Source organism: Diachasmimorpha longicaudata, chromosome 9, assembly GCF_034640455.1.
Source record: "Diachasmimorpha longicaudata isolate KC_UGA_2023 chromosome 9, iyDiaLong2, whole genome shotgun sequence".
Lineage (NCBI taxonomy): Eukaryota > Metazoa > Arthropoda > Insecta > Hymenoptera > Braconidae > Diachasmimorpha > Diachasmimorpha longicaudata.
Genome location: NC_087233.1, coordinates 3,480,473 through 3,495,701, shown reverse-complemented (window position 1 = coordinate 3,495,701; position 15,229 = coordinate 3,480,473). Strand labels below are relative to the sequence as shown.

At 37.2% G+C, this 15,229-nt stretch overlaps 5 protein-coding genes across 10 annotated transcripts; 3 read left to right on the top strand and 2 right to left on the bottom strand.

The window, feature by feature from the left end:
* Positions 1-1,203: 1,203 nt before the first annotated feature.
* Positions 1,204-7,880, top strand: LOC135165807 (GTP-binding protein 128up). Of its 3 annotated transcripts, none has more exons than XR_010299578.1 (8): positions 1,204-1,389; positions 1,508-1,804; positions 2,318-2,557; positions 2,822-2,990; positions 3,067-3,196; positions 3,408-3,530; positions 3,899-7,077; positions 7,525-7,880. XR_010299578.1 is itself a non-coding variant. In XM_064127495.1 (7 exons), exons 1-7 carry the CDS (start codon positions 1,348-1,350, stop codon positions 3,999-4,001), a joined length of 1,104 nt encoding a protein of 367 aa, XP_063983565.1. In that variant the 5' UTR covers positions 1,204-1,347; the 3' UTR covers positions 4,002-7,880. The 3 variants fall into 3 exon arrangements, 1 of the variants encoding a protein (XP_063983565.1); XR_010299577.1 differs by having other exon boundaries at positions 7,488-7,880; XM_064127495.1 differs by having other exon boundaries at positions 3,899-7,880.
* LOC135165802 (centrosomal protein of 131 kDa-like) lies at positions 4,014-7,414 on the bottom strand. Of its 2 annotated transcripts, none has more exons than XM_064127485.1 (8): positions 7,010-7,414; positions 6,679-6,860; positions 6,159-6,600; positions 5,277-5,654; positions 4,956-5,212; positions 4,719-4,890; positions 4,485-4,648; positions 4,014-4,422 (listed from the first exon to the last, which is right to left on the bottom strand). In XM_064127485.1, the coding sequence occupies exons 1-8, from the start codon at positions 7,412-7,414 to the stop codon at positions 4,284-4,286; spliced, it is 2,139 nt and encodes a 712-aa protein (XP_063983555.1). In that variant the 3' UTR covers positions 4,014-4,283. The 2 variants fall into 2 exon arrangements, with proteins under 2 accessions (XP_063983555.1, XP_063983556.1); XM_064127486.1 differs by having other exon boundaries at positions 6,159-6,594.
* LOC135165815 (B-cell CLL/lymphoma 7 protein family member B) lies at positions 7,739-8,968 on the top strand. Of its 2 annotated transcripts, none has more exons than XM_064127516.1 (4): positions 7,739-7,876; positions 7,960-8,035; positions 8,136-8,238; positions 8,454-8,968. In XM_064127516.1, exons 1-4 carry the CDS (start codon positions 7,785-7,787, stop codon positions 8,570-8,572), a joined length of 390 nt encoding a protein of 129 aa, XP_063983586.1. In that variant the 5' UTR covers positions 7,739-7,784; the 3' UTR covers positions 8,573-8,968. The 2 variants fall into 2 exon arrangements, with proteins under 2 accessions (XP_063983586.1, XP_063983585.1); XM_064127515.1 differs by having other exon boundaries at positions 8,380-8,968.
* Positions 8,969-9,190: 222 nt separating this feature from the next.
* On the bottom strand, positions 9,191-11,820 carry LOC135165809 (C-signal). The gene is made up of 4 exons (XM_064127501.1): positions 11,686-11,820; positions 10,711-10,953; positions 10,309-10,452; positions 9,191-10,186 (listed from the first exon to the last, which is right to left on the bottom strand). The coding sequence occupies exons 1-4, from the start codon at positions 11,809-11,811 to the stop codon at positions 9,962-9,964; spliced, it is 738 nt and encodes a 245-aa protein (XP_063983571.1). The 5' UTR covers positions 11,812-11,820; the 3' UTR covers positions 9,191-9,961.
* Positions 11,282-15,188, top strand: LOC135165803 (thioredoxin reductase 1, mitochondrial). 2 transcript variants are annotated; one of them, XM_064127490.1, is made up of 6 exons: positions 11,282-11,544; positions 12,433-13,017; positions 13,843-14,057; positions 14,159-14,341; positions 14,496-14,854; positions 14,938-15,188. In XM_064127490.1, the coding sequence occupies exons 1-6, from the start codon at positions 11,532-11,534 to the stop codon at positions 15,065-15,067; spliced, it is 1,485 nt and encodes a 494-aa protein (XP_063983560.1). In that variant the 5' UTR covers positions 11,282-11,531; the 3' UTR covers positions 15,068-15,188. The 2 variants fall into 2 exon arrangements, with proteins under 2 accessions (XP_063983560.1, XP_063983559.1); XM_064127489.1 differs by lacking the exon at positions 11,282-11,544 and adding an exon at positions 12,037-12,184.
* The last annotated feature ends 41 nt before the right edge of the window (positions 15,189-15,229 follow it).

The following is a 15,229-nucleotide window of genomic DNA, read 5'->3' as shown; positions in this document are numbered from 1 at the left end:
AATTAATTTGTTTGAATGGGTCGTTTGACAGCTTATTAACTTTTTACAGAAACTGTCGCGTGACAACCTTAAGGGAGCTCTACCCTCAGGTCGGCATATTACCGACCAGACAGGAGACTGTTAAATATTTAGTTACCAAGTTTTTCAACTAATTTCATGATGAAAATTCGAAAAAATTCGTCCACAGTCAGTATTATCTAAATTAAATTTAAGAAAGTATTGGTTTTTTTTAAACACTTCCTTTTTATGAATAAATAATAGAACTTGGTTCCTGAATGGCGGATTATCTTTTGCCACATGTCCGAAAATTCCATAATTTTTTTACGTTCAATGAACGAAAAATTCATCTTTTAATGTTCGACTACAATTGAAATATTGATTTTCCCATAAGACACTGTGTTAAGTCCCAATTTTTCAACTTTTTAAAAAAAGAAACGATCATTAAATTGTAAAAAAAATTACGATTCCAAATGTGATCGAGATTTTTTAAAATTTAGTGTAGTTTTTTACAATTTTGGAATTTCCTCAAAGGGTCCAACTACCTTAAGGAGAGTCTGCCGAAAGCATCATGTGATCAAGTACATTTTTCTAATTACAAACAAAATAATTATTTAATTCCCATGAAAGCCCCATTCCAACATGCAATAACGATACCCACAAATCGAAAATTGAGTTTCATGAAAATAACAAAATTATCTTATCCGTAATTACAAAATTCGATCACGTGATCCCTCTTTCCCTTGCAATTTTCTGAAATAAAAGAAAAATCGTCATGAAAATTGACGAGACCACCCAATCGCCAATAAAGCATCGATATGTCCTAAAATTCTCCAACAAACCTTTAAAACATCCGAAATAATGCAACAAACAATTCAGATAAACTTTATAATCAATGTTTACCGGTCTCCCGAGACAAAAACAAACCGGCATTAACGTTCCAAACATGGCGTCCCTCTTATTCCGATCTCATTGTCTTTCTCGATCCATTGTTCCAACTGATTAATTCCCCCTCCTCCTCATCTCTTATAAATCACAGATTTGCCGACAAATCCGATATATTCGACTTACCCCCAAATTCCGGGGCTGCAAAACATCCAAATCTTCCGAGATCCACCTCCAGATCCCAACGGCTGTGTCAGGTCGGTCCATTCGCCATTGACCGCTACGTTCACTCGACTATGCGCTACGCAGCCAACTTCAGACTAGTGTGCTGTGGTCGTTCTGCACGTGTCATAACTCAAACTCTCCATATTTTTGGATTATGCTTATTCCCTGAGTGAATTAAAATAAAAATCAGTCATTTCAACAGATTAATTTCCCCGGATTGTTCACCAGACATCAGGAAAAATGAGTACGATACTGGAAAAAATCGCCGCCATCGAGCAGGAGGTAACCTCTCAAACACTTTTACAAATCAAAATTCAGACTTCGATTGGAATAAAACTAAAAGTGATGGAATCAGTAACTCCAGAGGATGATGTACTAATGGAATATTTATTGGATACAGATGGGCCGGACCCAGAAGAACAAAGCAACTTCTGGCCACTTAGCTATGCTTAAAGCAAAACTAGCTAAACTTCGACGTGAATTAATTACCCCAAAAGGAGGTGGTGGTGGTGGTGAGCAGGGTTTTGAAGTGGCTAAAACAGGTGATGCTAGAATAGGTTTTGTCGGCTTTCCATCTGTGGGGAAGTCAACTTTACTCAGTACTTTGGCTGGAGTTTATTCCGAAGTTGCTGCTTATGAATTTACAACGCTAACGACAGTTCCTGGATGTATTAAGTATAAGGGGGCTAAAATTCAGGTGAGAATTAGTAATTAGGTGGTAATTGAGGAACGTCTTTCAAAGGGATCACACGACAAAACGATTTTTTTATACTTAAAGTCGAAATCAAGTAATTATTTTGTTTTTAATTAGGATAGATAATATGTTCATATGACCTTCCTGGGAGTCTCCCCTTAAAGTAGCTCTACCCTTTGAGGAAAATTCAAAAATTACCAAAAACTACACAAAATTTTTAGAAAATTCGATCGCATCTGGAATCGTATTTTTTTCCCTAATTTACGTAGCATTTCTGTTGCCAACAAAATGAGAAATTAGAATTTGCCAGAGTAATGTAGATGATACGGGTTATGTATGAATTTTCGTTGAGTTTTGTTCATGCAATTAGTTGGAAAATTTGGTAATTGAAAGTCTTCAAAAACAGCGTATCAAGTTGGTAAAATATGGCTCTGGGGATAGAGCTACTTTAATTGAGATACAAATCAGCAAATCCAAATCGATTTAGGAGAAATAAAAAAAATCATTGTCCGTTAGTTACTCGATCTTCCTGGAATTATCGAAGGTGCTAAGGATGGAAAGGGTCGAGGACGACAAGTTATCGCTGTTGCAAGAACTTGCAGTCTGATATTCATTGTCCTCGATGTATTGAAGCCTCTGGGACATAAACGACTTATAGAGCACGAGTTGGAGGGCTTTGGACTTCGGTTGAACAAGCAGCCACCCAACATTAATTTTCGGAAGAAAGACAAGGGTGGAATCAACCTCCAGACGATGGTGAGTCCTTTCAAGTGCTTAACATCCTTTGAATCTTCCTGAAGGATGAAAAAAGTATATTTTGCTGAAAATCGTTATTATGTCAATCATTTTCTATCTCATTCTATTGTCTACTTATGTCATATTTCATTAATTAGAGAAAAAAAGTGTTTCCAGAGACTAAAAAATTTTTTTCTTCATTTCAATAGTGAAAATAGATGAACTCAATTGTTACGTTAATTAATTTATTATCATATTTTGTGAATACCCCGTTATTTTCATCAGTGTGCCCAATCAGAATTGGATTTAGAGACAGTCAAGACTGTTCTAGCCGAGTACAGAATTCACAATGCGGATATAACGTTGAGATACGACGCAACAGCGGACGATCTCATAGACGTCATCGAGGGAAATCGTGTCTACGTTCCCTGCATTTATTTACTCAATAAAATCGGTAACTATTTTTCCCGCATCATCCAGAGTTTCTGGAGACATTTAACGTACAATTTATCTTTGATCTTCAATTGCAGATCAGATAAGCATCGAGGAACTGGACATTATTTACAAGATCCCCCACTGTGTCCCAATTTCCGCCCATCATAAGTGGAACTTTGACGATTTACTGGAGAAAATGTGGGATTATCTTCAGTTAGTTAGAATGTAAGTGGTGCATTAATTTTAATTTTCAATATTTTTGAATGAATAAATGATCATGAAGATGAAAGGAAATTGAAATAACATTAGAGCCCGGTTGGATTAAATTAAAATAAAATTAGGGTCTGGGGGGATTAGATTAAACTATCATTTACATCAAAGGAAACTAAAATTAAAACCTTATTAAAATTAATTATGATCGTCGATTTATTTTCAGCTACACAAAACCAAAGGGTCAATTGCCAGATTATAATTCGCCTGTGGTACTCAATACAGATCGAAGAACAGTAGAAGATTTTTGCAACAAGCTCCATCGATCGATCGCTAAGGAATTCAAATAGTAAGACCCCTCCATATTTAAATTGCATGGAATAGATCGCAAATCTATGATTTTTGTTTTGTGCCAAAAATTTGGGAAACAAAGATCAGAAAAATTTTCCGATGACACATTAATTTTTTTATAAAATCAGAAAACTTGATTTTATTATTAGAATCTCTCATGGGGCTATGAAAAAGACCAATAGTTGGATTATTCAGGGATCAAATCCCGGGTAATTTAATCAATTACCATTTCAAACAGAATAATTCAGCAAAATTAAAATAGAAATTTCGAAATTTTTATGTTTAACAGTAAAAATGTGAAATTTTCAAAGCGTCTTATGGTAAATTCACAATTAAAGTTCTCAAAACACTTTTCATTATTTCCAGCGCTCTCGTATGGGGATCGTCCGTGAAACATCAGCCCCAGAAAGTCGGAAAGGATCACGTCCTGTCCGATGAAGATGTCGTGCAAATAGTGAAGAAAGTTTGATTAAACACTGTGTTTATCTTTTGGATTTTAATAACCAAGACAGAGAGGTTGAATTATGATATTCGATGAATAAAAGGTACAGTGGATTCTTTTATACGAACTTCATAAAAAAAAGAACTGCATTCGGACTTATCGACGAACTGAGGTTTCGAGTAGTTCGCAAATTTCATTGTAATATACTTATGAGAATAAAGTGGATAATTGAACGCGTTCATCGAGTGTAAAAAAGTCAGCACTACGACTATTATTAATCTTTCAAATCCTTGAATTATTTATTCGAGTTCACAAGGACTTGAGAACGTAGTCCTTTCTCTGTTGATCCAACAATTTCTCCAGGTGATTGCACCTGTTTTTGGATTCATCAGCTTCTTTGCATATTTTGGTGATCACCAAGTCCTTCTGCGTCATTATTAACTTGACCCTATGAAAAAAAAAATTGGTAAAATTGATTGAATTATGGGTAAGAATATAAAAAAAATTCACCTGCTGTACACCTGAGCCATGTGGGACTCTTGGTTGCTGTTTATCTCTGATATTTCTCGGTATAAAGAGGATATTCTCTCCTCCAGCTCTCGTTTCTCGTACTCAATCTCCTGTCTAGCTAAATTCCTTGCGTGATCCTTCTCTCTAGTCAATTTTTCCACCATCTGGGGACGAATAAACAATTATTGAATCAACCTCTCAATGTTAGGAATCGAAATATTAAAGGATAATTACGCGATTGGATTCATTCAAATCAGCCAAGGATTTTCCCAGTTTAGTTTCTATTTTTTCGATGTCAATTTGAAGATTTTCAAGTTTCTCCTCGGTTTTCATCAATTTTTCTCTCGTCAGTTTCTCGTTTTCCTGCCAAATCTCTAAATCAGCTTCGTATTTTTCCTTCATACATCTAGAATGAAAAACATCTTCATAAATAGTAAATAATGAATAATAAATAATAAATAATGACCAAACCTTAATTTATTATCAGCACATTTTTGCATATTAGTCTTCATTTCTCTCGTTTCCCTCTCCAATCTCTCGATAACGAGTTCAATCTGTCTGTCCCTCTCTCGATCGCACTCATCACGAATCCTAGCCTCTGACATCTCAAATTTCACCAGCTGTTGCCTCTTGAAATTCTCCATCAACGTGTCTCGCTCAGCGCTGACTGTCTCCTTTAAATTCTGTTTTTCAATCTCATTCTGCTTCATCAATTTGGCAATTTTCTCCTGCGGAAAAAAACCATTAGGCTCCCTCCAGTCATCTCCAGTTGCATCAATAGAATCATCAAACCTGAGATTCATCAGAGATGCAGCGGACAGCAGCTTCGTGATCTTTAGTTTTTCTCGCAAGTTCCTCAGAAAATTCCTCTTTCTCTTTCTGGAGTTGCTCGAAGTACTTTCTCTGCTGGATCTGCATGAGCCTCTCCTGCTCGTCAAACTTCTCCTGGAACCTCGCCCTGAGGGCCTCCCTCTCCTGAGCAGCGAGCTTGTCGTGACTCTCTGTTAATTCTAATCGCAGTTGCTCCAGTTGTTGATTTGATCTGCGAATAGTTCTCAGCTCCACGTCCTGGAGTTCCTTCATGTGAGCACTTCTGATGTCCTGGATTTCCTGCTGGTGCTGGTCCACCATTGAACGCAACTCTGGCTCCAGACCTTTGACAGTCATCTCCTGTCAACAGAATTAAGTAACCGCGTTGTCAATTGGGTAGCAAAGTGGTAAAACGAGATATGTCAGTTTTGACTATTGAAGATGTTTTGATGAATATCTTGGAATCTAGAGGAGATAGGAAAATTTGTGTCATGACCTTTTTTGCAGAGCGAAGTGAGTACTACAAAAAATGTAATAACGAAAATGTCGCTAATTCACTTAGATTAGGAGATATCGTTCCAAAACTCAACGAGGAAAAAATCGATTGATCTCGTTTACCATTTTGCAACTGAAATTTTATGTTAATAGTTTTTGGTAAATATCTAGAAATCTAGGGGCGAGCGCATTGAGAACTATAAACAATTTTTGTAGAGCCCATTGTGAACTATAAACAATTTCGCTATCTCTCTTAAATTTGAAAATATCACTGAACAACTTGACTCAGAAATAAGTCAACTGATCTCGTCTCGCCACTTCGCTCCTGACTTTTTCTTTTTGTTATTGTTTTTTATAAAAATAATTCACTTTGATTTTGGATGTCTTGGATTCCAGCCACCGTTCCCTACGAATTTTCTCCGAGGCCATGCACATTTCCCTGGCCCTCTGCACCTCCACGCCGTGTCTCTCCCCGACGATCTTCAAATCCTTCTGGAATTTCGTCTCCATATCTTTGATTTTATGCGCCAAAACGTTGCACTTCTCCGTCAGCTCTCTCTTCTCTCGGATCAACTGTTCGATGAACTTTTGGTGTCGCTTTATGACATTCTGATATTTATTTTTCTGCGTCTGCATCTCTTCCCGATGGCTTTTGCTGTCATCATTCAGTTTATCACATGCAATTTTCCTCTCGTTCCTCAGCTCCTCTTTCAAAACCTTTATCGTCGCCTCTCGATCTTCAAGTTTTAAACGTATTGTCGCTAATTCCTCTCTCACCACTTCCGAAGGCATTTTAGAATCATCTCTGTTCCTAGGAGCATTGAGTCATTAAATTCTCTGGGTACAAAGTTGATCATTAAAATAGAAAAATCCATTCGTTAATGAGTACCTCAAAATTGTTCGCTCGCAGATGATTTGGCTCTCATTAAATAACTCCTGAATGTCTCCATCGTTTAGAGAATGATCAGGAATAATGCAATCGGTTTCCAAGGTTCCCAAAAATGTCATGATGTCGTCGTACGTTGAACGAGAGAATGGTCTCGTTTGCGAGTCATCTCTTTCTGGTAAAACCTTTCGAATAAATAATTAGTTATTCCATGATGTTCATCATTCCCTCATTAAAAAAATACATCGATACATTCTTATTTCATCAATTTCATCATTAAAAATAAAATATATCAATTAAAAAAATCCAGAGACAGTCAGAGACTGAATATCACCTGATCTGGAACATTAACACGAGCAGAAACCGAGGCCTCTTCAACGGGGATGAACGCTGTCTGGACAGGTAAGACTTCACATTCCTGTCCTAAATTCATCTCCAAATCATCGATCATACTGCAGAGCTGTTCGAAAGAACAGGCATCCGTTTCGATCACATTTTGATTACAATCAGAGGAACAATCGATTCCCCGTTTGGTGTCCCCCGAGTCAATGAACTGGGACTTCAAATCATCCTGAGAGCAATCCAGGCATTTATCTCTCTCATTTTTTCGATTATTTTCCTTGACCACCTTGGACGCATCCCTCGATGTGCTCCTGCCCTTCCTGGATGTCTTCTTAACCCCGAATAATTTATTTATCGGTGGCTTTCCACTAACTTTCGGATGTTCGATGTTAATCATCGCACAGTCACTCGTTTTTTTCTGTTATTTCTAGTCTAATGACTTTTTTATTTGTTTCTTGATGAGAAAATAGAATCGATGGATGATTAATCGCGTCTAAATGTTGCCAGGGGCGACCGCGGTAAGTTCAAATGCTTCTGACAACGCGGGGCGTGTTTACATTGCAAAATAGTCAGCGACACGAAACGAATATCGTTGCCATGATGGATTTGGGAAGCGCTCCAATGGCTCCAATGCCTTCAGTTCGTTTGCTTCTGTCACTTTTGTTGCCCTATCCTAACCTATGAGCTTCGAGGGAGTTTGAAAAAATAGTTAATACTAGGGGCAACACATTTTAAATAATTAAAAATTTAGTGGAAAGATATTTATCATGATGTCGCGATCGGTGAGAGCTGAGACTCGGAGTCGTGCCAAAGATGACATTAAACGTGTTATGCAGGTCGTCGACAAGGTTCGACATTGGTAAGCAACAATTACATTATTATTCAACAAAGTTGTGAATTAAATTGTTAAATTTATTTGGTGAAAAACACTCGATTTCGCAGGGAAAAAAAATGGGTCACGATAGGAGAGACGACAATGAAAATTTACAAATGGGTTCCTATATCTACACTAGAACAGGTACCAATTTTCGTGGTTTATTTGCTTAACTAATTGTGAGATTATCACAGTGACGAGGTTGTTTTAATCATTTGTTTGGACTTTGTTGGGTTTTTTGTAGAAAAAAAAATCGAAATCACTCGCTGAAAAAGAAAATGGCATTCCCAGAAAAGGCATCGACTCGTCAAACTCCAATTTTGGTCTCACGGAAGATTCGAACACTTGTGAGTTATCATTTCAGTATAAAAAATTATATTTAATGAGTGGGTGGGGTAAAACGGTCCTGTCAAATATTTTTTTCATTCAAAAAATTGTTTGGGCGGAAAATCTGTTCCATATGAATTAATTCAATGATTTGTGGACAGTGAAACGAAATAAGAGGATCTGTTTCGCCCCACTGACAGTGACAATAGTTCTGAGATTTTGTTTTGGGTCCCAGGTTTTTCTACAGTTAGTGACTCCCAAGGAATCACCGATTTCTCAACACATTTGAATTTCTCTGAAGACTCGAATTCCCAAAACAGTGAACCAACGCCAAAAGTACTCAAGACTGACTGAACAGATGTTTGTATAAATACCGGGATTTATATATTAAATCGAATAAAACTGCAATTTCCAATAAATAATTTTATTCATGACGAAGTACCAGTAAAATGCATAACATTTTAGAGGTTAAATCAACTGAATCATCGAAGGGCAAATGAAGGGAGTCGAATTCAATGTTTTTCCAATTCGATATCTCAATTCGTGCTCTGTTTATAAATAACTGGATTTAATTGTGAACTTATGTGCTAGCAGTGACGTGAACTTTCAATATGTTAGACCTGTCGTTATGTAAGGAAAAATAATTATATTATAGGATATTTTTTTCTATTTCCAAAATGAAAGACGCTCTCCTCATTTCATATACTTAATTAATAAAATTGTAAAAATAAATACACAATTTTCTTTAAACATTGACTGATTTGCACAAATCTCTTTCCTTTTCTCATTTATTTATTTAAATTGAAGCTCGAGGTATTACAATTAATTTCTAGGTAATTATGTTTCATTTCAAATTACATATTCATTTATTTCGGGAATTTTAAGCGGTGAAACAATTGATTTGTGTCCATCAATCGTGCAATGTTGTAAGCTATCGAAAAAGATACTCGATAAAATAAAACACTAGGTAAATACCATGATTTATATATTTTATTCGGTAAAAAACACAATCCCCTGAATATAAGACTTTGCTCCCTGTTCCAAAATAAAAAAATGTTTATACTTTGTGTTATGTTACGTTTAATACTCTTTCCCATTCCCAAAAGTGATAACTGATTTCCTAGTGGCCGCTCTAAATATCCAGTAAAAAATATCCAGTCCGGAAGATTCAAGTCTGAATGATCCATTTGCCAAAAAATCAAAAATAAAATGTCTGTGAACATGAAGGCCAGCCCCAAAATATCCAAAGACATTCATTCATTCAATTTTGTTAGTATTTAATCTTCTATTATATTCAACACTGCCAATATCCTTTTTTAGTCATTGATGTGTTGATTTAAGTGTCATGTGATATGTTTGTTCCTCCTCGTACAATACAAATTGTACAATTATTTTGTTAATATTTTTCTTTTTTTTGAGTTTTTGGGCATTTCAGCAACAAAGTGGTAGTTGACTAATCTCTGAATCTAGTTTTTGAACAATAACTTCAAATCTAAAAAAAGATAATGACAAAAAATTACGTTACCTTTTCTAGATTTTCAGATAATCATCAGAAACTAATCAGTAGTCAAAACACAGCTCGTCTTGTCACTTCGTTCGCTATTGTTTTTAGTTCTCGATTTTTTCTAGTTAGACATTTTAGAAGTTTTACCGTGGGATATTTTGATTGAATACTAGTCCTTAATTTACGGAATCAACGAAATGATTTTTTCCTGAAAAAATCGTTCTCCAGTTTTTCAAAGTCTACCACGGCAGGAATTTTCCATCGTGCTGTAGGAACTTTCCGTTGTGGGACTCGTTGAGGCCCTGAATAGTCCTGACCATGTCTGAAACAGAAGTCTCGACGTCCATCGGTGCATTTGCGCCCCCCATGTCAGTCCTGACCCATCCAGGATGCATGCAAGCAACGAGAATCCCATCGTCGAGTAAATCAATGCTCATGGATTTCGTTGCTGCATTCAGAGCGGTCTAAAACAATTTTTTAAAATTACTTTTGAATATAAAAAAATATAAAATACTATGGTATTTAATAATAACTGATTTTTTATATTTAATATAAATATTTGATATTTTAAGAGAGAAGTAGAGACCTTGCTGCATCGATAAGGATAGAATCCTCCCATCGTGTTGTCCTCAATGCTCCCTATGATCGAGGTCATGTTGATGACAGCAGCTCGCTGGACTCCCATCCCCTGCTTCTTACTGGCAGCTTTCTTCAGTAAAGGTAGGAATGCCTAGTGTTGAAATCAGTAGTTAATAATGTGATGTCAAAATGACGATCACAATTGTCTTTAATATTTGTTATTCCGGATCAAATCCATGGATTTACTTGGACGACAGTTAGCTTTTGTGTACATTTATAATACTTCTAATGAAAATGAGCAAATAGGAAAAAGTCCCAAATAAGATACTTCAATTGTTAAGCAAACACACAATAATAATTCAGACTATCCCTTTAAGGCTCTCCAATATCTCCTAAACATTGTCTTCACCTTTGTAAGCATAATCGGCACGACAGTGTTGACAAAATAAACGTCAGTCAGCTGTTCCTCTTTGACCATTCCAATTCTCGTGTATTTAGCAGCAATCCCAGCGTTGTTGAACAGTACGTTAAGACCAGCATCTCCAACGTTCTTCCCAACCGTATCGACAATTTCCGCATACCTGTGAGTGTCCTTCAGGTCGACCTCGATGATGTGAACGTTCTTGGACTCATCAGCAATTTTTCGGAGCTCCTGAAAAGAACAAAACATTTGTTAGCCCCACTGGTCTCCTATTATTCATTAAACTAACAATCAACAATTTTAGGTGACTTTGCAAACAATATCTGAACAATGTCCAACAACTTGTCCTTCATCAGCTTTGACTTCTCATCAGTAACATCCACTTAAAATCGGTATCACATATTTATCAACGAGATAAAACGATAATCATCACAATCATATCGATCATTCCATCAATTGTCACCCAGTCGATCGATGACTTATCTCTGAAAATTAAAAAATTCTTCATCCTCATTCAGTGAACGTCCATGCAGAGGGCAGCACCTACAAGGTCTCCTTCACACACATCAACCTACACCACCTCCCCATCGTCGACAATTTCCTACCGAACTCCGTTCAAAAAGACTCATACAATCCAACTCGAAGTCAACATAGTCCAGACCTACCACCTCCAGTTGGAAACCATTAAATCCTCATCGGCCTTAAAACGTCAATTTCCTCTCATCAGCCCGAATTTCTCATTCGGGAGTCGTTGTGAACTGAATCCACCCCATCTCTAGAAGCCGGTGAATTCTCGAAGCTTATCCAACATGGCACCAATCGGTGAGTAACCAGTGCACCAAATACCTCAAGATTAATATGTGCACAACATTACGCAAATCGATCCATTTTAATATAATCGAGAGTTAATTATCGTACACCCCCACTTCGCACCCAAAAGCCGACCATTCCCCAGTGATTTACCTGTGCCTTGGTGATGTCACGACAAGTGGCGAATATTTTTTCCGGTGGATTTGGCAGTTGCGTCAGATGTTGAACAAGCCCCAAACCCAATCCGCGATTGCATCCAGTGATCAAAATCGAGTTCATGATTTCCAATGGTCAAAAATTTATCGATTAATCCCTATCTCTCGATAACCATAACTTCACAACGTCGTTGAGCACTTTTACAGTGTTGTAGAGTGTCGTATTGCTCGGTAAACGTGATATTGCAGCTGGAGAAAAAATAATCCCATTCTGCAGCGTCATACAAACTGTCTATCCTCATCGTGGTGACGTCATCACGCCATTCAACACTGAGAGATCAACACAACGATGGCGACTAGAACATTTTGTTTCCGTGTTTCGTCATTTCGAACGTGCGTTCGTCATTTTTCAACGGGATTGTTTAGTAACTCGAGAATAAATAAACAAGGAAAAATCGTGGGAATGACTAATAGAACTCTTGTGGCATGTCTCTGCAGTGAGTTCCTATCGTTATTCAATGACAAATCAGTAAATCATCAGTTGTTCGTTCGATAATCCATGAGACTAAAGCAATTAAATCCCTCGTTTCGTTGATTGATAGAAATTCCTAACCTCAAAACATCAATATTTCTCTCATGAATCCAAATCCTGGAATATTTTCACTCGTTTCATTAGCTCTGATCAGTTATATATTTAAGGGCAAACTGATGAACCTGTCGTTGATGTTTTTCCCCTCGATTTCAGCTAAATCTCAGTACGACTATCACCTGGTGGTGATTGGCGGTGGTTCTGGTGGTCTTGCAGCGGCCAAAGAAGCTGTGGAACTCGGTGCCACTGCTGCTGTCTTTGATTATGTTACACCATCACCTCAGGGTACCAAATGGGGACTTGGTGGCACTTGTGTCAATGTCGGATGCATTCCGAAGAAGTTGATGCATCAGGCTGCACTTTTGGGTGAAGCTGTTCATGAGGCAACGGCTTTTGGCTGGCAAATACCTGAGCCCAAGGCCATTGGTAATGACTGGGAGGCACTTACCACTGCTGTACAGAATCATGTCAAATCCGTTAACTGGGTCACCAGGGTTGAATTGAGGAACAAAAAAGTGGAGTATATCAATGCCAATGGATACTTCAAGGACGCACATACTGTTGTTGGGGTCGATAAATCTGGAAAGGAGAAGGTCGTCACGGCTGATAAAATTTTAATCGCTGTTGGGGGCAGACCGAGGTACCCGGATATTCCTGGGGCACTGGAGTATGGAATTACTAGTGATGATATCTTCAGCTTGAAGAGGGCACCGGGGAAAACGCTGGTCGTTGGAGCTGGATGTAAGTATGGACAGACTATTTTTTTTTTAGAGCTTCCAGGGGAAGACCTGTGATCGTTCACAACTGAATGTAAATTCTCTTTGAGGCTTATTCTTGGAACAAATTGAATTTTCAGTGGCTCATAACATTTTCTTTATTTTTACTTTTTTGCTTCACAATGGAAGAATTCTAGTCGTGATTTTTGGCGATTTGGGGGCAATTAGTGTGCCCATTATTGAAAATTTTAGATTCAATTCAGTTTCATTCATTAAGCGGTTCCGGAGATACAGCGATTACTCAATAATCGATTATCCCACATGCCGCCATTCTGTTTTATTCTCGTTTTTTCATTTTCTTCTTAAAAATGCTGGTGAGCGCCATAACTCAAAAAATTATCGTCATGAAAATTTAAAATTTCGTGCGCTCTTAGGTCTCACGATAATAAAAATTGACATTGAAGATGAACAAAATCGGATTATTAATATCTAAGATATTCCACGTTATATGTAAAACTTTGGTCTTAATGTCGTCTTGTAGATTCAATCGAACATGATTTGATTTGATTTTTATTTTCTTGCAATCATCAAATTTGTAATGATTTCCTTTAAATATGATGTCTGGACCACATGACCATTTAACAGACATTATAATTAACACTAACGACTCCAACGTTTTTCAACAGTCGTACATAACAGATTTACATAACAATCCTCTCAAAAATTTAAAAAACCAAGTGAATTTAAAATTCTCAATGTCAATTGAATTTTATTCTTCGCGCTGAATCACGCAATTAGCCATCACTAATCATCACCGAGTTCTTAACATCTTGTTGATCATATTAATTAGATATCGGCCTTGAATGCGCTGGATTTCTCAATGGTCTGGGTTACGATGCAACGATAATGGTGCGATCGATAGTCCTTCGTGGTTTCGACCAACAAATGGCGACTCTCGTGGCCGAGGAAATGGAACAACGTGGAGTTCATTTTATTTACCAAGCAAAGCCCAAAGCTGTTGAGAAACAAGCGGACGGTAGATTATTAGTCCACTGGGTCGACAAGGTGAGTGATAATGAATAAAAAAAGTCATCAAAATTGCCCTAATTATTAAGCCATTTTTTACCCATTTTTAATCACTTTTTTATTTGTTTTTTAATTAATAGAATGGAGAGGTGCATCAGGACGTCTACGATACGGTATTATTTGCCATTGGAAGACAGGCCTTGACGGAGCAGTTAAAACTAGACAATGCTGGAGTGAAAGTTGTCCCCGAGACCCTGAAGATCGACGCTCTGAACGAACAAACCAATGTGGAGAATATTTATGCCGTTGGCGACGTTCTCCATGTGAGTTTATGAATCTAAAGTTGATAAATTAACTCGAGCACTTGAAAATGTTTAAAAATTACAGCTAGCAAAATTATTAGTAAAATTGTAATTATACCCAAAAGTAAAATTATCAAAATTCTCATCGGAATAAATGAAATTTCAATTGTTTCAGAAACGACCGGAGCTCACCCCAGTGGCAATTCACGCTGGTAAATTGTTAGCAAGACGTCTCTTCGGTAATTCACAGGAGAAAATGGACTACCACAACGTAGCAACAACTGTTTTCAGCCCTCTGGAGTACGGATGCGTGGGATTGGGCGAGGAGGAGGCACTTGCTCTCTACGGGGAGGATAATATCGAGATCTATCATGCCTTTTACAAGCCCACTGAATTTTTCATTCCACAAAAAAATATGTCCCATTGTTACGTCAAAGTTGTTGCACTTAAAGGCGATGATCAGAGAATTTTGGGGATGCATTTTATTGGGCCACATGCTGGAGAAGTTATCCAAGGATTCTCTGCAGCAATGAAGTAAGTGAAATAATTTGTTTCATCCGTTAAAAACGAATGACTAATTGATTTTATAAAATTTAATTTTTTTTTCGCCTTTCAAGATGCAACATTACATTCCCACAACTGAAATCAACAGTCGGAATTCATCCAACGAGTGCTGAAGAGTTCACACGTGTTTTTATAACAAAAAGCTCGGGATTGGATCCAACGCCCCAGAGCTGCTGTAGCTAGGAAATTAACAGATGGATAATGAGTTTTAATAAATTAATATTTCTCATTAAAACCGTCACAAAAAAAGTATTGAAAGGAAATTCTTTATTCTGTAAAATTAAAGATTTTTTTTTCTCCTTCACTTTGTTTCTTCTCTTTTGCTGAATTTTGACAGAATTTCAA